The sequence below is a fragment of the Equus caballus genome, chromosome 2, assembly GCF_041296265.1.
Source record: "Equus caballus isolate H_3958 breed thoroughbred chromosome 2, TB-T2T, whole genome shotgun sequence".
NCBI classification, from domain to species: Eukaryota; Metazoa; Chordata; class Mammalia; order Perissodactyla; family Equidae; genus Equus; species Equus caballus.
Window position 1 is genome coordinate 38885897 of NC_091685.1, and position 22408 is coordinate 38908304.

The following is a 22408-nucleotide window of genomic DNA, read 5'->3' on the forward strand; positions in this document are numbered from 1 at the left end:
GCCAACTGGTTAAATAGTGGAAGAAAACAATGAGATTCCAGGAAGCCATAAGAAATAAAGATGTAGGTAAGTATATGACACAGATATATCCACCACATGTTGAAAGAAAAAAGCACGTTACAAACCTGCATGTACGTTTGATCTCAACTGCAGGAAATGTCTATATATGGTGTTTGTATATGTACCAGTGTGTATGAAAGACGGAAGAAAAACGAGAGGTAGAGTTAACAGAATGTTCACCAAGATATTCACAGATGACTTTTACTTTGTTTATAGTTTTCTGTATTGTTTACATTAATTTGCAATGAGCATGTAAGACTTCTTAGAATGTACACCACCAAGAGTGAACCATAATGTAAACTACGGACTTTAAGTGATAATGATGTGTGCAGGTTCGCCGATTTTAACAAATGGACCACTCTGGTGCGCGATGTTAACAGTGGGAAAAGCTGTGTGTTTAGAGGGGTTGGGGGTCTATAAGAACTCTGTACTTTCTATTCAATTTGCTGTGAACCTAAAACTGCTCTAAAAAATAAACTCTATTTTTTTAAAAGACTTATTAAAATATCTTGTATGCAAACAATTTAAAAGTTCTGTTCATCAGAAGCAATCTGAGCCTTAGAAGTGAATGCGAAAGGCTTTCATCAGCAGTGGTTTTAGAACACTGCAGACTGCTCAGTTTGTGGCGGGGCAGTCGAGGGAAGCAGTACACGAAGTCCAGCGTTTCAGGTGGCTAGCAGTTTCCACCAGAAACTGATCAAAGAGCGCTCTCCTCTTCTGAGAGCCTGACTGGCTTGTGCATTCACTCTGAGGATACTCTAATTTTTCTCTCCTGTTATTTCTGATCGAACAGAATGTTTTCAGTGAAAGCTTAGAGGACTTAAGACTGCATTAGATAATCAAGGGCTCAAAAAAAGCAATTTAACACTTTGTCCTGGATTAACTTTAAAATGGGAGTTCTAGCTGGGGCAAAACTCCGGGCTGCTAAAAGATAAGCTGGTCTTAAGGGGCTTTAATGGAAGAGCAAATGCCACGATGAGATCTTAATGATAAGCAGTTTCTGTTACATTAATAAGAGGCATTCTGATGCAAGTCTGAGGATAAGACCAAGGTTGGAATAAATTAATGGGGTAATATTACATTTTACCTGAAATTTTATTTTCTTCTTTATAAGAAATAAGTACATTATAATTTAGTTTTCCTATACTTTGCCAAATGCACACTTCTACATATAAAAGTCATATATAACTTTGTTTTAACATAGCAAAAGGCTTAAAAGCTTCTGTGCGGAATATGTACTTCACAGTCGGAATTATCTAAATGACATCCACATTTTTTGTTTTAATTGCAAGAAGGAAAAGCCAGCCAGCCTTGACAAGAACTAAATCATTAAACCTGACTAACAAGAACTGGCCATGTCATAAGGATTCACGGCCTGTGCTAGTACATAAGTAGAAGTATCTTAAGTTAACAATGGGATGTCAACAAATTCACAATACAAATCGAATCCCCAATGTGGTCATGGCTCCAAATTACAATTTTCACCAAGCTACTATGTATGAATTTCAATACAAATGAAGCTTAACTTACCAAAAGGGACTAGTAATAATTTATAAGACATGCCTAACGACATCAAATTGTTATGCTGGGTAAAAGACAAACCATAAAGTTAGATTTAATACTAGTGGCATTTCTTCGAGCTTAGCGTTACACACACAGAACTGGAGTAAGCATTTCCTGGTTCCCTGCCATCAGCCTAAGATTAGTGCTAACCCGGTAAAACGTATTTGTTACCCTCCCTTGGGAAACTTCTAAAACTAAAAATGCAGTTTATTTTGGAGCATAGTTTTGTGGTCAAGACATTTTTAATCATTCAGGCATTATCTTGAGTAATTAACATCATTTTTTGGCTGGGCAGTTTTTCTACAAATAGTGTCCTTTTACCTCAAAAGTGGTGAAATAATAAACAAATTATTCTCAGGGTAAAGCCTTGTCTCCCAAGGCACCTTGGGTTATCTGTCATTAGATTTATTATAAGGGATTCGCAACAAATAAACTCAAAATTACTGCAAGAAACTCAGAATTTTCAAATTAACAAACACTGCTTGTAGCATTGAGAAAAATTGCAACATCCCTCAAACGTGCAAATGCCACAGCCTTTCTGACGGGAAGCATCCAGACATTTCCTAGGCACATTTGATTTTTAAGCTTTTCTATGTTTACGTGTGAATCAGATCTGATTCAATTTAAGACCATCTGATAAAAATGCTTTTCCTTACCACCAAAAAACTTCACTTGCTTTAAAAAGGAGTAACACCACTGACTTCCTATAATAATGTGAGGAGCTTCCCAAGGCACCCGATCTAAATTCGACACAAACCCTGAATTTGCATGCAACTCTCCCGGAAACAATAACAGGTGTTATCTTCACAGCTATCTTACTGAGACATTTTTTATTCTGCAATTTTTAAACTGAGGGCTTCAGGGCCCAGAGGTTAAGTGCCCTGCCCAGAGTCACAAAGTTCAAGGTAGCACTGGACCCAGGCAATCCAAAGAACTATTTTTAATCGCTGCACCGTCAGGCAGGAGACGGGGGTTCTAGCGCTGCATCGACACCACTCTCAAATGAAGGCCCCCCAGGCAGGAGCAGTTCACCTCTGTCTTGACCACTGCACCTCTGTAAGCAGGGTGTTAATGCTCTGCTCGGTCTTCCAGGATTGTTGTGAGAACATGAAATGAACGGAATGAAAGCCTTTCAGAAAGTTCAAAGTGCTATACAAATGCACCATGTGCTAAACATATTCAACTCTGAATACTCCAGGAACAGAGAGATTACTCTCGAAACTATAGAGAAGAATCTAACAGTCTTATTTGCAGCCACCTTGAAGTGTCTTTTATGGTGTCTATCTGGAAGCCTGTAAAGTAACAGACCAAAGTCTTGGCTGCAAAGCCAAACACCCTGAACGAGGCAATATAAAAAGTGGACTTGCCGGTTATTGTTGACAGCCAAGCAGTTTCAAAATACAGATGCAAACAGCAGTCTGTAGCCAAGGAAATACATTTTCCCTTCAATGAAAATAATCTTGATTTTAAAGAACACATTAAGATGATCATTTTAATTTCAAAATATCAAATCCTGAGAGAATAGAATGATTTCTTAAAAAATGTACAGAACTCTGATAAACAAAGAACCAGAATTCTTTCTTACCTCCCACATGTATACATTATTCTTAACCTGAGATCTCTTTTTCTTATCACCAACAAATGGCCCAAACTTTTTGCCTTTTAAAATTGGTTTAGTGGCCCAGACACCTAGAAAATAAAACCAATATTTTTGTTTTGTGGTTATTTTAAAAATTGAAGCATTAAAATCAATTCAGTTTCACAAAAGTTAAAAGGCTAGACAGCCTAAAGGCAAGAAAATGTTAAATCTACTGAGATCGTGACATCAAATTAAATCAAATCTTCAACAGAGATTTTTATTTTTCTTCTTTACATTGCTCTGCATTTTCCAAATAGCCTGCACAGAATCTATATTGTTTTATAAATAGGAAAGAATTTTGTATACTTGTTTTTAATTTCTACATGTGAAATTACCCAGACAGTACAATCACAAACACACAGAGAACAGCACAATCACAACAACTAAAGAGAAAAAATATCATAATGTAGTGAACCTATAAACAATTTTTAAACTCCTCTTTCTACTTTTCTACAAATTCCAAATGGTGTGCAATGAACATGAGTTGCTTTCATAAAGGATTACAAATACAGTTTGACGAATATAGATTTTTGAAGTTTGTTTGCTCAAGGTGGAAAACCCTCTCCTCTCTAGCTAAATTTCCTGAAAACTTAGCTCCTGGAACAACGTACTTTTCAGAGTTTCAAACAGCCAAGATTCATACTGCTCTGTGGCATTCTCAAGGGTATTTCCATGTTCCCTGCCCTGACCATAAGGCACACAGACAAGATGAAGAAGCAGTGGGCAAAATGGCAGGAGACCGCCCCGGAGTCAAGGGAACCAGCACCCAGCAGTGACTCTCACTGACAACAGCACTCTGGACAGGCTCCCTCACCTGCTGGCCTCAGTTTCCTCGTGTACAGGAGGAGGGTGGGGCTGAGACAGTCCTGTCCAGCTAAGATACACGAATTCTACTTTTCTGTAAGTCTGCTCTGAATCCCATTTCATAACACAGCTAATAATCAAATAGGGAAAGTACAAAATCAATCACTTTCATGCGACCAATACAATATAAATGCTCAACTAACATCATAACTTTTCAATGACATTTAGGAAAAGCATTTATCTGCTACTTATTCACATACATATATACATAAAACTGGAATATGAGAAATACGTCTTAAAAAAAAGAAAATAGGATACAAACATGATACATTCCAAGACTATATTTTGACTAAACTTTCATAATTTACTTCCTTAGGCTTCTGTCTAAAGATTAGGACACAAAAATAAGTCCAAAAACACAAAAGTTTGGCTTGTACTCAATGAGAAATCCCAGCCAGAAGCATTCAGGACACTCAGGTTGTCATTCATTCAAGTACCTACTGAGGTCCATGAAGCATCAGGTACTAGAGACATAAAGATAAGTGCAGGTACTCACAATCAATGAAAGGGACAGACGTGAAAACAAGTACAAAATAATGAAATAAACATCATAGTAAAATCATGCTCAAGTCACAGTGAAATCAGAGGAGGGAGTGAGACACTCTGTGGGAAGAAGAGGCCCAGGGAGACACAGAGGAAGGGGGACACTCAGGCTGGGTCACAAAAGATGGGGAGAGGGGGTATTTGTGTGTGTTTCCAGTTTAATTTTTTTTTTCTTTTTCTTTGAGGAAGATTAGCCCTGAGCTAATATCTGCTGCCAATCCTCCTCTTTTTGCTGAGGAGGACTGGCCCTGAGCTAACATCCATGCCCATCTTCCTCTACTTTATATGTGGGACGCCTACCCCAGCATGGCTTGCCAAGTGGTGCCATGTCCGTACCTGGGATCCGAACTGGCAAACCCCAGTCCGCTGGAGAAGAATGTGCGAATGTAACTGCTGCGCCACCGAGCTGACCTCTCTAGTTTAATTTTTGTAATCTACGTTTACCTTGGAAAATGTATAAACACTACATAATCTTCCAAGTCAAAATGTAAATCTGTTGCTTTTGTGGTGAGCTCTCAACCTTAACTGTGGCAAAGGGAGCCTCGCCACAGCCTGCACCCCCTTCCCCGTCTCCTCTGCGACCCTTATACTCACCGATCCGAGCCTTGTCAACAGCAGATGGGAAAAGCCTCACTTCCTCTGGAAGGCCTCGAAGTACATGGTCAGGTACCTCGGCGAGGGTCTCAGCGGCTGCTACAGGCTCAGGAGCGTTCTGCAAGTCAAGAAGCAGAAGGATCACAGCAAAAGGAAGAAAGCTCAGTTAGTGTTTTGGTGTTTTTCTGGTCCAATAAGCAAATATGCAAAAATGTAACTGAAACTCGAAACTGGCAAGCCAGACCAAGGCGATGATGGCAAGCATTTCAGGAGTTGCTCTGCCGCTTGTCTGTGAATCTCCAAAGGAAACCATGCAACCTTCAAACATGTCTGTGTTCATCTATTTTGTCCCAGCCACCTGTAGCCATTTTCAAAATATGTAAATCTCTGGCACCATACTGCTTTAAACTCCTGCAGAATCTGGCAGCAAAGCACAGCTTAAGCTTACTTTTTAAGTCAAAAGCTACCATTGAGAACATTTAAAAACAAAAAATCAACGCTCTCTATTTAAATAAAGACTTCCAGCCAGCACACACGATAACGGCCGAGCTGGGCTATCAGACCCACCGAGCCAAGTTTTCACCCCCCAGCAACCACGCCCCTTCACAGGGGCTTGCACATTCCGACCAAGAACACCACAGCTTACTCGGGGCCCTCAACAGAAGTACGGCCTTCCAGGAAACAGGAATTTACCACTGGATACCAAGTCACTAAAGAGCAGAGTCACCACAATATCACAAACTCTCTAACAAACAGAGAATTTTATATAATTACTGACCAAAGTTTATGCTAAAATTCATCATAATGTTAAGAAATAAGATTACTATTCAATATGCATGTAAGGGAATAGAAAGGGGAGATTTGAGCCAACTGGTAGAACAAGACTTAGTTTAAAAATAACTTTCAAAGCAAAGGAAACCCAAGTGTCTATTAACTGGTACCATATATGCCCTAAAGAACTGCTGTGCATTTCATGACACCGCAAAGAATGATGGGTTTTGTAGTCTGAGTGTTTTTTATTTCACCACAAAACGAAACATTTCTCAAGGATTTTCAAAGAAACTAATATAGGCAAAAAGCAAACTCCAAGCTAAAAAGATCAATTTTCCCAAAACAATGAAGCTCTTGTAGTCTTTTAAGAATGTTTTATGCCAAGAAAATAATTTGTGCCAATAAAACAATTGCCAAATTTGCGTAATCCCAGCATTTCAATCTTTTTACAATATCAATAGGCCGCTTTGAGAGAAATAAATCTCACAGCCACGAACAAGATATTACGAAGCCGGCCTGCGTGGAGCCAGAATCGGCAAAAGTGAGCATCTACTCGGGTTTATTCTTGGGCAGGGCAAAGCTGACAGCGCACAGACTTCAGAAGCACAAATGCTTCCATCCTGCTGGATTTACTTCTTGGTCCCGACAGTATCACCAAGCACAAGTTAAATGCCTTCCAAAACATGGGAATATCAAAATTGCCCCAGAAAATGGTCTTACGGTATTTCTAATTAGCTGAAGTGTGAAGAAATCTAGCCCACAAATTTCTCACTTCTAAATATAGTGTCCTCGTTTTTAAAATGTTAATCTATAAGGTGGATTTTTGCAAACATGAATAAATTTTTCCCAAAGAGGGAAAAGGTATTAAAAGTTGGTAGTTGGTATCCTAGGCTACATAATAATACTTTTCTAACAGGATAAATTAAGCCGTCTTAACAAGTAACAGCCAGAGTTGTGAGTCCTAAAAGCATGTGGCCATTTCGCACAAGAGAAGTTTTCTTTCCCTTTCTCAGATGGGACCCTAGGCAAAGATTTAAAATGATTTGACACCACTTACCCTCCCCAGGAGCTTTGAAAACAGAGTGTCAGCTAACCTAAACTGACACGTCCAGGCCCTATTATATTAATACTAACCAACCTCTGGGGCCTCCTCGGGCAAGGCCCTGTGCGAACTGTCCGACGCCCATGACAGAGTTTACTCCAAACAGCCAAGAGGCAGGGACCATCAGTGCCTCCTCCCAGGCCCCCTACTCCCTACAGACACACAGAGGAGGAAACTGAGGCTTAGGGAAGTCGTCTGAGTTAGAGCCCAAGTTCGTAACCAGGTGGTGTTTCCAGTTAAGATTCTGCTGGATCAGGTCTAAGGAGCTAGTGTAAAAGCTGGAACTCTAGTTGACAACACTGTACTACAGAATCGAAATTGGCTGAAAGAGTAGAATTTACATGTTCTCACCAAAGGAAAAAAGAGAAAAAGATAAATAATGAGAGGTGATAGACGCGCTTATTAACTAGACAGTGGGAATCCTTTCACAATGTATATGTCTATCAAATCACCATGATGTACGTTTTAAATATCTCACAATTTTGTCACTTATAGTTCAATAAAGCTAAAAAAACAAAAACGATTCTGCTGAAATACAATCTAAGAACCTCTGCCCTAAAACCTCCAAACTTAAATGGAAATGTCGGCAGGAGATGGCACCTAAGATAGGAATGGTCATCCAACAGGAAATTTGTCACTTGAGTGTAAGTTGGAGACGATGTGTATTAAAATTCCTGAAACACCTGTGACTATAAAGGACCTCAGCAGAGCTGTCACAGGAAAAAGAAATAAGGAAAATTCCTATGCGTTTATTTATCTGCTTTCAGCTACCCCATTACTTTTAATCTGCGCTCATTCACCTAGTAGAGAAAAGCTTACTTTCTGTTTATTTCAGTGTCCTGCGCACTCTAACGGGGCTCAACTAAACAGGAGGACCTCAGTCCACACCAAGCCGTCCGGACACTGGCCAGCTGCAAGGCCTTCCTCGCGCCTCTCCAGCTGCTGGAATCTCCAGGGCAGTGGCTGTGGCTGGAAACTGACTGGAACATCTTTAGAAAATCAGTGACTAGCGAAGTAAAAGGCGGTGAGATGATGTGCCTACACAGAACCACCCTCTCGCCTTCCTTATTTCTCCCTCATAGGTCTTATCACAATTTTAAGTAATTATCTGTATAATTACATGTTTAATGTACCTGCCGTTAGACTGCAATAAAGACAAGCTGGCATCTTATTCAATGTTGCATTCCCAGTGCTTAGCAGTGGACATGAAATGTTTGTTGTCACTTAAATACTTGAATGAATAAATGATTCTTGTACACTAACAAATCTTTTTTAGAAAAAGGAGGGATGGTAACAAATAAAATAGCAGGGTCATCTATCAGAAACTATTTTCTCCATGTGTGCCCGAATTTCTTAAATCCGAAGTAGGTAGTCTTCTGGGTCAATATAAGAATCCTCTTCTAGAAAATATGACTTGCTCTCAATTCCAAGCAATCAATTTACAAGTAAATCTTTGAAACAAAAAAACATTTAAAAGAAAATTTCTCTCCCCACACACTCCTAAACTAGAATCTCTTTTTTATGTATATCCTGATAGTATTAGATGCATTTGATGTAATATCATATTCCAAACAGGGTCATCTTGGTTCTCATGCTGAAGAATCACAACTTGACCCTGGGAATATTTCCCAGACTGATTTTGTCAAAAGTAATTGCAACATCTACCCAATTTATTAAAATATTTCTGCATCCTACCACGGGCCAGGTAACGTTTTAGGCATCACACTGGCCTTAAATGCGTCACTCTAGTGAGGAAGGCAAAGTCAAGCAAAGATATACAAAGCCTGGTAGTTACTGATGCTCTGAAGAAAAATCAAGGACAAGGGGACTCAGTGATGGAGAAGCGGCAGGGTGCTACTCTGACTGCATCCTCAGAGAGGCCCTCTCTACAAGGAAAAGAATTGTGTAGTGATATGGAGGAACACACGCCAGGAAAGGGAATCAGAGGGACCGAATCCTGACTTGGAGATAAGCTTGGTGTGCTCAGAGAACAGACGAGTAGAAAGAGCAATGTATCTGGAGCAGAGAAGGTGAGAGAAAAGCAGCTAGCAGTGAGGTGGGAGAGGCAGGCTGGGGCAATGCCTTAGGAGAAATGCATCACCATCTGCTGGACCACACAGAGCAAGAGGAGCAGAAGGGAGCCAACCAGGGAGCAGACCACAAGCTCCAGGAGGGAGCCCTCACGGCTCCTCCCAGCACCCCAGTCCTGCTGGCCCTGAATGAAGGCACATTCCCATTTTAAGGGTTTCTAACCCTGATCACTGAGATAAGTATGGAGGAAGTTACACGGACATCTCTACTTTCCTGTTACGTAATAGGAAATATAAGGACGCGTTATTTCACTCCTTAATGAAGTACAGTCTCCAAACACGTATCAATGAACTGATCTGGAACAGCATGTATTAAATATAATGTATTAAATTTAAGTTAACGTATAAATTACTTAGTTATTAACTGCCAATTGATCTCATTAATTCGATGTCTCCAACTTCCTACCTCAAATTAAAAGAAAGTCAATACACCCTCCCTTCCCCAATTAATGGCCACAGGCATCTCTCCCTCATTCAGTCTGTCATTCAATGATTAACAAACACTTCCTGAGTGCCTGCTCAATCATTAACAAACACTTCCTGAGTGCCTGCTCAGCATCGGCACTGTGCTGAGCCATGAAGATACAATGGTTAACAAAGCTGATTGAGGCCCCTTCCTCACAAAGCTCACTGGCTAGCAGATCTGCTCTTCTCCCTTTCTAACACAAGGAACCTTAGAGATATTTTCATTCTCCAGTTTTGACCCTGCTGCAGAGCCTGTTAAAGGTCCTTCTTCTGCCTTCCCCTAACACCTTTCTTTGGCCCAGGATGACCTTCCCATGCTGTACGAGGGGGAACTTAGGGAGTCTGACATTAACTGCTGCCTCTGGGCCAAGATCTATGCTAAGCCCTTTCCGTGCATCACCTCACGGCGTCATCACAACAATAAGCCCGGCTAACACGGACAGAGTATTCAGGACACTACGCAGACACTAGTCCAAGCACTTTCTACATCTCACCTCATTTAATCTTCACACTACCACTCTGGCTGTGGGTAACTTCATGATCCCCATTTCACAGATGAAACTGAAGCCTGCCCAGTGCCACAGGTAGTAAGTGGCAGAGCTAGGACTCAAAGCCAGCGAGGCTTTGGCGTCCAAACTCAAATAATACGCTGCAGAGGAGCCCTGTCAAGTAACTTTCCCAAGCTACATGGCTTCAAAGTGGTGGAGCCAAGATAAACACCAGACGTCCAGAGTCCCCATCTTAACTTCTAACCCAGTGGGGTCTCGCACTCTAGTCCAGGGACGCCCAGGAAGTCCTTTTCAGGGGTCCACAAGGTCAGAGCTATTGTTCTAACAATACTCAGATGTCATCTGCCTTTTCTCTTACATGTGTAAATGAGAGTTTTTCGGGAGGCTATGACATGCAACGATGTCATCATTTTGCCAGCTAATGGAATGTGTGATTGTTTAATCTTGCGTTTGAAAACTTTCTGACTTATGAGTAAGGCCTGCAGTCTAATGAACTACTGTGCCAAGTCAATTTCTTGGTTTTGAGACGGTACTGGAGTTATATAAGATGTCACCACAGGGGAAAGCTGAGTGAAGAAGAGTACACTAGATTCTCTGTACTATTTTTGCAACTTCCCATAAATCTATATTTGTTTAAAAAGTTTAAACAATTTGTTTCAATTTCTAACTTGGTAAATATCCAAAGAATAATCCATACAAACCAACAGCCTGCGAACGGCTGCACTAAGTGAGACCGCCTCTGATCTTCCGGGGCCTCTGACCTCAGGACTGAGAAGCAGAGAACAGGAGCGATGACGAGAGTGTGGAGGTCAGAGAGGAAAGTGAGGGAGGAGGCTGGGCTCACACATCTGTGCCCTACCTCCCCTGCTTCTTCGGTACAACTGGAGGGTGTGCTCCTCCAAAACAGGCACGAGGGATTCTTTTTATTTTCAGGGCCTCAGCACTGATCACCAGAAGAGAACAGGCAAAATATACTAGAATAAACTGGGATACGTGGCTTCAAAATATTAAAGACAACACCTAATCGTCAGTGCCAGTTAGGGCTCCCGCACGGATGAGAAAGAAAAGCAGGAGGAGTTGCCATCATTTGCTTCTAAGCCCCAGGATTGGGGGGGGGGGGGGGGGGGGCGGTGCTGAGACCCCATCAAGGCAAGAAGATTACCTAAAGGAGCCAATTTGCATCTGTATTCTAGGCTCTGCCCTACCCAGAGGAAGCCTGTTCCGCGGTCCTTCCTAGCAGGATCTCCCCTCCAAGGCCCTGTTAACAGACTCTCCGCAGCTCACAGCACTCCGCATTTCGTAAGCACTTACCGGCTGGCTTGTTTAATGGCCTCTCCACTAGAAGCAGGATTAGATCACAGACACACAGGGCAGGTTCTGTTTCCCTCACCACCGCACCCAGTGCCTGGCACAGGATGCCTAACTCAGAGCAGCGGTCGCTGTGAACAAACAAGCAAGTGTCTGCCAGTCAAGTGCCAAGAGGTCTGGGCGCACAGAGACAGCTGTAAGCGTACAGACTCAACCGCTAACGGATTCAATGGGAGGGGATGAGACCGCAGAGCAGAGAACGACAGAAGAGCAAGGACAAAGCCCTCAGGAGAAGAAGCAGAAGAACAGGAACAGCAGAGAAGGCCTGGAAGAAGTCATCACAGAGGCACATGGGGCCCCAAGAGCATGGTCTCAGAAAGGCCGAGAAAAGGTTCAAGGAATGGAGAGAGGTCAACAGAGTCAAATGCTGCTGGGGAGCCTTCAAAATCTGTTGTGTCTGATCCCTTTCTCCAGTTGCCATTGCCACCATCATCCTTTAAATCTGAAATAACACAGCAATTTCCACCCGTCCTGCAAATGTCCCACAAGCGTCCCATGTGCCAGCACTGTACTACTCCAGGAAAGCGGCAGTGAAGAGGCGAGGGGTCCTGCCCGCCTGCAGCCCGCCGGTTAACACAGGAGACTGATGGGGTACTCCCCTTCAGTGAAGTAAAGAGTGTGACAGACAGAGACAAGGGGGGGATACTGCTTGAGTTAGGGTAGCTGCTGGGGAGGGCATCTCAGAGAAGACGACGCAGAGACTTGGACTTGAAGGATGGGAATGAGCTGTGTGCTCCAGACTGAGCCCTCCAGAGGAACATCCCAAGGAGACAAAGGGCCTGGCAGGTCAGGAACAAAAAGAGGCCACTGTAGCAGGGGCAGAAGGAGCCAGGGAGAAAGCTGAGGCGGCCGCCGCCAGGACCTGTAGAACCTGGAAGTGCTGCCAGCGTGAGGAGACTGAATGGCACTTTGAGAGTGGGGGGACACCACTAGAAGGTTTGGGGCAGGACAATGACAAGATGTGACAGGAAGGTTTTCTGGCATCCAGTCTATTCTATGTTCAACTTCTCCAAACCCTCTGCCTTCCTGACTAATCGTCCTATTTATAGGCTGAAGCATCTGCCTCAAAAATCTTTTTAAAAACTTTCTAAATAAAACCCAGCAGTTCCTTTACTGGTTTTAGAGACTTTAAGGTTCAAGAGAAGCAAAGTAAATGAGGTACCTGAGAGCTCTCTCCACCTGCCACACCCTTCCTTGTCTGGAAGAGGCTGACACAGGGTGGGAAGGGGCGGACTGAGCGGGAGAAGGAGCATTCCGGTGCCTCCTTCCCACGGAGTCTGCTACTGGCGAGGCAGGGCTGCCACTTCTCAAACCATCTTCGTCCAAAGCAGCAAACTGTAGGGGCTACAACCTTTCAGGTCAGACGGAGTCTGTTTGGTCCACCCACAGCTTTATTTAAAAAAAAAATTTCTACTGGAAGAAATCTCAGAAAAATCCCCACTTTACTCTGCAAGTTCCTCCCTGGCCACACAGGCCCCACCGCTGGCCTCTTCCCTCACCAGACCAGGTCCTCTCACTCCGCATCTCTCGCAATTCAGGCTTTCAGCTGATAACGACCCCAAGCCACCGGTCCTTCTGGCCCCAGTTCTTCTGACTAGTCAATATCTTCTACATCCTTCTAGGTCAAGTTCACATTCCAGTTCATCCACAAACACATTCCAAACAAGTCATGAAGACTGTCCACTTTTCCGATTTCAATCTTATGTTGCACACGTATAGTACTCAAGGCACATGGAGATGGCTCGATGGGAGAGAGACACTGTCAGGGAGGAAAGCACTTGGGAGGCTTCCGGAATAGTCCAAACAGGGTGTGTTTGGGTCCAAATTCAAACACTAACAATGATTACGAGGTATTTTATAGGGCAGAATCAAGACTTAATCACTGGCTGAAAATAATGATAACGATGATGATGATGATGATACTTCCACAGTGTTTCCTATACTCCAGGCACTAGACTAAGGGCTTCACGTTTATTAACTCGGTTACTCTTGACCACAGCTGCATGGGGTGGGCCCCACTACTACCCCTATCTAACGGGTAAGAAAGCAAACAGCAAGAAGTCAAGTGACCTGCCCAAGGTCACACAGCTGGAGTGGCAAAGTCAGGAGTGAAGGTGGAATGTGAGTCAAAAGACAGCAAAGGTGAGACAGAGCTAAACAATCCTACAACCTTCTTCTCTACTGAAGCGTTAATATCAGAATAACAAAAACCTAAGCCTTCTTGCCACACTTCCTGCCACAGTTATACAACGAAATGCTATTCAAGTTGCTGAACTTTTTTTCAAATTTCAGAAATAATCAAATATTTTCATTCAGAAAAACAATGTTCCAGATTTTATAAAAATAGCTAATTTATCTAGTAGAATACATGATTCAAAATGAGATTTAAGTGCCACTGTTATTCAACAGGTTAATTTCCTAAATGATACATTCATTAACTGAGGTTTAAGTTATGAGAGATAGGAATTACCTCACTTAGAAGACTTCTTTTAAAATGTCTGAAAAATCAGATTTATAAATTATCTATAAAAATGTAATTCTATATCGATAATGTGCTAAAACAGCAAAAGTGTTTTTTACTTTAACACCATATATATATTGAAGATTAGAAAAAAAGGGGGGGCTGGGATAACTAAAATGAAAGATAGAAAGCCATCCCAGGGTTTCACCAAATCTTTAGAAATACAACTATGAACATATTTATCCAGATGGTACAATGTTCTCCCACAAAATATCTTCTGTAAAAGGAATAAACTACTGCTACACACAGCAACATGGATGAATCTCAAAGACATTATGCCGACCAAAAGGAGACAAACACAAAAGAGCACGTACTATATGATTCTGTTCACAAGAAATGAGGAAAAGCCAACCCACAGGGACAGAGAGCCAATCAGTGGTTGCCTGGAATAGGGGCTGGGGGGAGGACTAAGTGCAGAGCAGCAAGTAGGAGCTTTGTGGGGAGGTGCAAATGTCCATAGCTTGACAGCAGCGGTAGTTACAGAAGTGTACATATTTGTCAAAACTCAACACTCTGTACTTCAAATGAGTACATTTTACTGCACAGAAATTATAACTCAAAGTTTATTTTTAAAGTAAAATAAGTAACTAAACCCTACACTCTCCTCTTTAAATGATGTTAAAATGGAACTTTAATGCCCCAAGAAAATAAAGGACAAAAATACAGATGCTTTGGAAAAAAATTTTTAATCAGTGTTTTTTCTTAACCCAACTAAAGCATTCGTCTGCTCCAAACCCTCCAATGGTTTCCCATCTCCCTGGGCAAAATCGACTCTGGTCCTTGCAATGACCACAGAGCGGACCCCACACCTCTCTGACCAGTCACTCCTCCCTCGTCTGCTCTGCTCCAGGCACACTGTGGCCTTGGACGCCTTGGAGCCAGCCTGCTCCACTTCCTGTCCACTCCCCTCTCCTCACACTCCTAAACAAACAGTCACTGGAATTAGGAAGGTAACTCCACTGCACAGCACAGCATTGGCGCTGCCTGCTGCGACCTAAGGCCACGTGTACCATCTTACGTAGGCGACACATACTACTGTGCTTATTTTTCAAAATATAAGAATGAGCAACTTCTACTGGTATTTCATTTAAATTTATAGCAGTAACTCCTTATACACGCTCCATCCAGAGAATGACCATAAATTATTATACCAGATTCAATCTACTTAATTAAAACACCTAGCTTCTTAAGTATCAATTTGTCCAAAACTAACACACTGGAGAGCAAAAGCAGTGGGTAACAGAAGCGATTAAATTCAATATTGCTTATTCACACTAAGACATCTATCATAACTGTTGTTACCAGCAAAAGACACTCAAGAATCAGAGTATGAAAATACTCTAAATTCTATGAACAATTCTTCTTTGTCTAGACTTGCAAACAAGACTCTTAGCTGCCATTCTGGGGGCAAACAATGGGAGGAAATCAAACAAACTTCAGTTTACTGAAATAGCATTAAAACGTATCTGCCTAAGGAATGAGTATTAAGACTACAATAACAATAAACAGATGGGGACACAGAACAAGAAAATCTTATATGTTGCCTTTGGAAAAGAACAGCAGTCAAATAGTTCAGAAACATATAAACAAGGACTCTCTTTCCAAAAAGCTGGCAGGTCCATTAAGCTGTCCAATGGAAGAAACTGTCCTCAAATATGGTATTAATCTCAATAGCGCACAAACATATTACTACACCCCTGCCTCCTGACAAGCCAGTCTCCACGGCACAATAAGGATGATGTTCCAAAAAATGGATATCAGATTATGTCACTGTCCAGAGGTTCCCACTGCACTTAGAATAAAACAGAAACTTCTTCCCACGGCCCTTCAGGCCCCATTAATCCAGCCCTTGCCTCTCACACCTGGATGCTTGCCAAGCTCCAGCCCCGAGTCTGCTCTCTGTTCCTTGAAACTGCAAGCTCATTCCCACCTCAGGGCCTTTGCACTCTCTGTTCACTCTGCCTAGAATGTTCTCTGCCCAGGTCTTCACATACCGGGCTCTCGGTTCCTGCCTGCATGTCTGTTGTGCTACTAACCAGCCCCTCAGAACCACCTGCTCTGCCCACCGAGTGCAGGGAGCCTCCCTCACCTGCACCACCATTCTTCATCACGTCACCTTGCTGCACTGTCTTCACAGCACTTCTCACCACCTGAAATGATCTTGTTTGTCTTCCTGCTTTGTAACTGTCTCCCTCTATGCATATGTGTCATAGAGCAGAGCCCTTGCCTACCTAGTTCACTGCAGAATCCACAACACACGGGGATGCTGTCTACGCAGGATGAACGAGGGAATCAACGAGCATTCAGAACAGTTAAGATGATGGAACTATGGATGGCTTATCACAATTCTCAGGGTCGGATCTGCAGCATCAAGTGATCAAAAGCTTCTTTTGTTATCTTACTATATAAAACTTTAAAACAAGTTTGGAAGGCTAAATTGCTAAATTGCTTTGCTACAAGTTACTGGTAATATCACAGATTACTGATTGGGATGCAGAGATGCTGCAATCATAAACTACTATATTGATAGAAAGTTTCAAATATTAGTAACAATTTCAGTTATACAAAGATTCTTTGTAAAAAATTAAGTGTGACTCAATAAATTAGTAATCAAGGCCTTTGTATTAAATCATTAGGGATAACAGTGTTATACGCCAATTATATCTCAATAAAGCTGGGGGAAAATCATTGAGGATGTATCCAAATAGTACGGCTCTCCTCTCCTTCCGGCATCTGACAGGACTGCGCTGCTTCCCCGCCCCGAGTTTTAAGATAGATGTGGCCAAATGTGAGTGGAAGTGACATGCGTTGAGACAAAGCCTCTATCATCCTTGGTTCTTGAGCAACCACAACAGTAGACCCACGCTGGATGTGTAGTGAGAACAAGAAAGAAACAGGTGCTGTGTTAAGCCTCGAGATTCTGGGGCTGCCTGTTGTTAGCACAGCATAACAAAGCTTATCCTGACTGACAGGGCAGTATAGCATGGTGACCAAGAAGCTGTGCTCTGGAATCTGACAGGCTTGAGTGTGAATCAGAGTTCTACCACTTACTATCTGAGTGATCATGGGCAAGCCATGCCACCTCTCTGGACCTTAATGTCTTCACCCATAAAATGGCTATAATACTTACACGTCATAGAGTGGCTGCAAAAAGTGAATTAATGAGAAAATGTATACACAATACTTAACGGAGGGCCTGGCAAGCTGGCTGAGCAAGCAATACAGAGGTGGTATTAAACTCCAGCATATCTACTTGAAGCTACTATGAGCATATTCACATCATGGAACTTTGCTCACCTTGGATGTTCTATAAAATACAGCATTCTAAACTCTTTATGGAATGAGAGAGCCACTTATAAAGGTCTGGATTCTCCTATATAAATCTAGAAAAAACATAAGGAAAATAGCGGAACATCTCAAAAGTTAAATATTCGGATGGATGTGGAATGTTAGTGAAGCAAGAAAAAGATATCTATGATTTGAAAATGGAGAGAAAAGACAATGGAGAGCAAGGGGAGAGAGTAGAGTGCCTGCTCCTCTTCCTTCCCTACCAGGCCTGAGCTCAGCTGGAAGGAACAAAGGCTCACATGCAAAGAAAGCTGGGTTCCAAATTGGGGAGATAAGAGATATTAAGAAAGGGGTAAGTGCTGAGTGGAGAACAGAGCAGAAGAGAAAGGCAGACAAAGAACATATGGGTCTGGGGGCTCTGTGGAGCCCAGGGCTGGGGTTGGAGGGAGAGCCTGGCGAGCCACCACACCAGGAACGACTTGGAACATGCTGATAAGACTGAGCAGTTCAGAATGCTGCATCAACAGCCAGTACCTAAAATCTGGGAGGCTCTGGCCTCTGTTGCTTCTTCTAAAGGACTCACTCGCAAACAATATGGCATGCTCGCTCCCAGGACCCTTCAGTCCGTAAAACTCAACTGTCAGGCACCCATGAACGAGCGATTCTGTGTTACTGTCTTAGAGACCATGCTCACCATAAGAGACAGATCTGACAGCTAAAACTCATCAAAGCAATGCTGACCGGTCCCCAGAGGGAATAATGCAACCCTAAACTCACCATCAAGATTTTAATTAAAAATCAATTTGGCTCAAGTTAAATCTTTCTAATACCTGAAATTTTGTGTAGTTATTTTGAAGTTTTTCAACATTTACTGCTCATTTTCACTGGCTGAAATGAGAAGAATAAATACAAGAGGGAAAAACATACAACGTCCTGAAACAATTCTTAATTTTTAAAAGTTACTGGAATAATTGTTGAAAAACACTCACGCCATGACATAATAGTCAGTTCTAAATATCATACTACTAATATTCTTCAAATAATGAAAATATAACTAAAGACACTGAAAATTTTACTCATAGAAAGTGGACAATTTTTATAATCCACTAAAAGTTTCATTACTACCAGACCATTTAAATTACACTCAAATCAGAAATGTGCTAACCATTAGAAACATAAGAGGACGCTTTTCCATTGATATTTGGCATTTGGCATCAAAGGCAGTCCTCTGCAGATCTGATATTAAAACCTGTCAAAAGCAAAATGAAATTGTAAAAGAGCCAGAAAAAGACATGGTTACTGCTACAGCTCATGAATGGCATGTGGACTTTCTTTAAACGCAAGTTCGTTTGATAAAATGGAATATTCAAGTGAAAGTCTGAGGTGTCAAACTGGTCTAAATACATTAGATATAAAATATTACTAGCCTAATACAGTATAACAATTAAAGCATCATTAAGCCTAAGGTTAAAGTTGTAGCCACTTGAAATAAATGCTGACCAGTGATGCAAGAAAAGCAATGTCAGTATTTAGATTCCACTTTGGAAGCATTCACAGTCATTCTAATCCAGAACCAAGACTCCTCTAACAAGGTCCTAGGCAGGAGAACAGCAAGCTCCTTTGCGTGACCAGGTTGGCATTAAGAATCAATCTTAAAATAGGAAAATAAATGAAATCTGTAACATATATATGCACATAACTTTGATGGACAATGACTGTGAAAATCCACTCTGCTCTCTTTTCCCTCCCCCATCTCACCATTTCAAAAATAATTTGCCTTCAAAAGCATGTCAGTAAATCTACAAGTCTTAAAATAATAGAAACCATGTGCCCCATGTGTTCGCCAGATTCACTTTTTATGATGTATGGGTCCTCTGCATTAAAGTAAAAGTACTCTGATAAAAAAAAGTAATGAAAAGAAATCGAAAGAATCCATTCCAAAGATTTCACATCTCTCAATGCAACATGGGCCTGAATTTATTAAACTTGGCCACGTAATAAAATTGGACTTGTGATCTCTAGTTAGAGCTACTTGTAAATGATAAAAAGGTGTCTGAAGTTTCAGTTGATGAAGGATATAAAATGTTTTCAAGTCTGATGGTTCTAACCTAAGCACTAAAAATTACAGACTCCACATTTTTAAGTTTTGTCCTTCCTATTTTAAAAAAATATGTTTATGAAGATTTCAAAAGAAAATGCTTCTGACACCCCAAAATTTCTATAACTGCAAGTGAAATGATATTAAGACGAGCAAATAAGAATCCTGCTTTAGAATATATTAAATTCACATAACTGGCTTTACTCATCGGAACACCTTTGAGGCTACAGAAATATCCATAGCAGAACTGCTAAATCTCCAGGTAATCCCACACCTCCTGTAAGGAGACACACATCTTACATTTCAATATCTGCCCTCCTGTTTTTATTCTATGAATATGTTTTTCAAGGACAGAATGCTTAAATTTTCCCATTTGATCAGTTTTGGTCTCTAAAAACAACTTTTGATCTTCCCTTTTCAAACAATGGGTAATTACAAAGTATTAAAAATGAAAGCTTAATAAGCTTCAAAACAAAAAACAAAAAAAAACACTACAGTGTGGCAGAGGAGAGGTTAAAAAAAAAGAAAGTCTGAACTAATGTTTCTAAGAATGAGCCCTCTACTCAGGGTTCCACAGAAATGGCAACCCATGCCAAAACAACACACGCTCCACTCCACGAACAAACGCACACTGTGAAAGCAATGAACTAATTAATGGTATTGAGAAACAGAAAGGAAAATCCGGGAGGAATGAACATGTGTGTTACTGTCTTTTAAAAATCAAGAACTGGCCCAACATCTAGGTAATGTATTTGTATAAATTCTTATTTTGAAACTCACCTGATTCATTTTCAATTCCTGTTGTGTTCTGAAAAGATACACACAACAAAGAAACTTCTTTGATTACATGAGCCCTAAAAAGAAAAACAGACAATTGTAATATGCACCTGCCTACAAATTTACAGTGATTTAAAACCACATACAGAACTGCAGAGTCTGCTCAAAGGGCTATTCAGAAAGCAACTCCATGTCAGATCAACTCAGGTCTATGCCGAGAGCTTACTTTGCAGATTTATTATGTACAATAAAATAGATTTCTTACTAATCTTTACTAGGGCTTCATTGTACTCTACAATTGAAAGCAGATTCATTAGAATAACGTCAAATTTTTCCTTTGGAATTACATCATTCCTAAGAAGGAATAAATTAGCTTTGTTAATAGTCAGAAACACAAAGCTTTGCTGAGAAACTGATTATGCAATGTAAATATCCTTTTATTTCTATCAACACGGTGTTGAATACAAACACAATTAAACCCCTTTACATTACTTTGTTTCTCAAGTTCCCAAAGTAGAAAGGTAGATTTACTAACATTTCCAGGGGGAGTTCTCTTCAAGGAACAGGACAAAATCTTGTAGTAAAATGCAAACGTTTTAATAAAAGCTGTTTGGAAAGAACTACAATAATTCCTTTAAAATTTTTGTTCAATATTATTCATAGTATAGTAAAACAAGAAGACGACAAAATCATTTCTTGTAAATACATATGACATACTTGTTTCTAAATAATCTATGAAGAAATTCTATAATTTCTGCAACGTACATCCTAGGAGTCCTTTGAAGTCATTCATAAGTGAAAATGGTGCCACTTTAAGTAGCACTTCCATTGTAATATTCTAAATGTTTTCAGCATGTATATATACACACACCATTAAGCATAATGTTATTTCTTCAGAGACTTGCTTATAATAATTAATCTCTCCTTCCTAGACCCCCAAGACTCTGACCGCATTGTAATTTTATGTTCTAATTGTTAATAAACCAAGGAATGTGTAACGTAATGACATCCTTCGTACTAGATATATTGCCTGCCCACTAGCACAAAGACAGTGCTGTGACATTTTACCCCCATTCATTAGTAAGGATCGTTTTGGGGTTTTTCTCCTTGAGCTAATTAACCACACTCACCTGATCACCTTTAACAATCAAAAGCACTATATTTAAGTTAAGACCTAGTCATCTGAACTATTGTTTACTCATAATTGGCACAAGGAAGGTATTCCATAACTTGCATCTTGTTAGAGAGCTCAGTGCTGGCCAAATGATTATAAACTCTCAGTAAAGTAAATACTCAGTGAACACAATTCCAGATAACTGGAGGTTAACCCATGAAGTTCACTCCTTTAAATTTCAGATTTGAGCATGCCTCTCATATATATTTAACATGTCCTTCCTTAGTATACATCCTATATTGAACATAATCGACCCTTTTCTACGGAAATTGTTATGCAGTTACAAACGTGTTATTTGAGTGTCAGACAGTGATGAAGTTCGTGGCCCCTGAAGGCTGCCTGCCTGACACCCTCTACTGTAAATGCCTACTGACTGCCACACAGTGCCACTAGGAGGACCCTGTGAGACACCTTCGGCCCCCAGGAGCAAATGAAACAGCAGAGGTTTCACTTGCTCTCTTACTAAGCTTTTCTAAATGGATTTACACAGGGAGTTCTCTTTGAAGAACAGACCAAAAAAACCTGCAGTAAAATGCAAATGTTTTAGGCAACATCTTAGCAAAGAGCTACAATGCTTTATCACTTCCTTTGGTTTGTCTTTTCCTTCTCCCAAGAACCACTAGTATCACCATCTTAACTATCATCTCCGAAGCTTCTTCTAAGCCCAGCAGGCACAAACCAGCTCAGTTCATTTTCACAAAGTACTAGTTGACATCCTCAACTAACAAGACACAGATTCAAGGAAGTTGATAGGTCAGCCAGTCTCATGATTTTGGTTTCTCCTATTGCTTCTTAACCATTTTTCACCAACTTTTTACTCCTGCCTCCACTCGAGCACCTACTATGTATGCGGCACTGTTTCGAAGCAGTGAGCAGAGCACCCCTGCCCTCTAGGGGAGGAGACCCACCATAAACAAGTAAGTAAAATGTGCAGCACGTGAGATAACAAAAGTGCTTTAGAGGAAAATACGCAGCAGAGGAC

General features: G+C 41.1%; 1 protein-coding gene across 14 annotated transcripts in view; it reads right to left on the minus strand.

The window, feature by feature from the left end:
- PRDM2 (PR/SET domain 2) overlaps nucleotides 1-22408 on the minus strand; it is a 127473-nt gene that overhangs the window by 92535 nt on the left and 12530 nt on the right. For 4 of the 14 annotated variants that reach the window (XM_070252991.1, XM_023635748.2, XM_070252955.1 and 1 more), the window contains exons 2-4: nucleotides 20256-20329; nucleotides 5264-5381; nucleotides 3209-3312 (exon numbers count right to left, since the gene is read on the minus strand). In XM_070252991.1, the coding sequence (XP_070109092.1) occupies nucleotides 3209-3312; nucleotides 5264-5381; nucleotides 20256-20264 (231 nt within the window). In that variant the 5' untranslated portion in view covers nucleotides 20265-20329. Of the gene's footprint in view, nucleotides 1-3208; nucleotides 3313-5263; nucleotides 5382-11511; nucleotides 11687-18542; nucleotides 18627-20255; nucleotides 20330-22408 lie in introns of those variants that run through there. The other 10 variants (XM_023635750.2, XM_023635746.2, XM_023635749.2 and 7 more) reach the window with 7 other exon arrangements.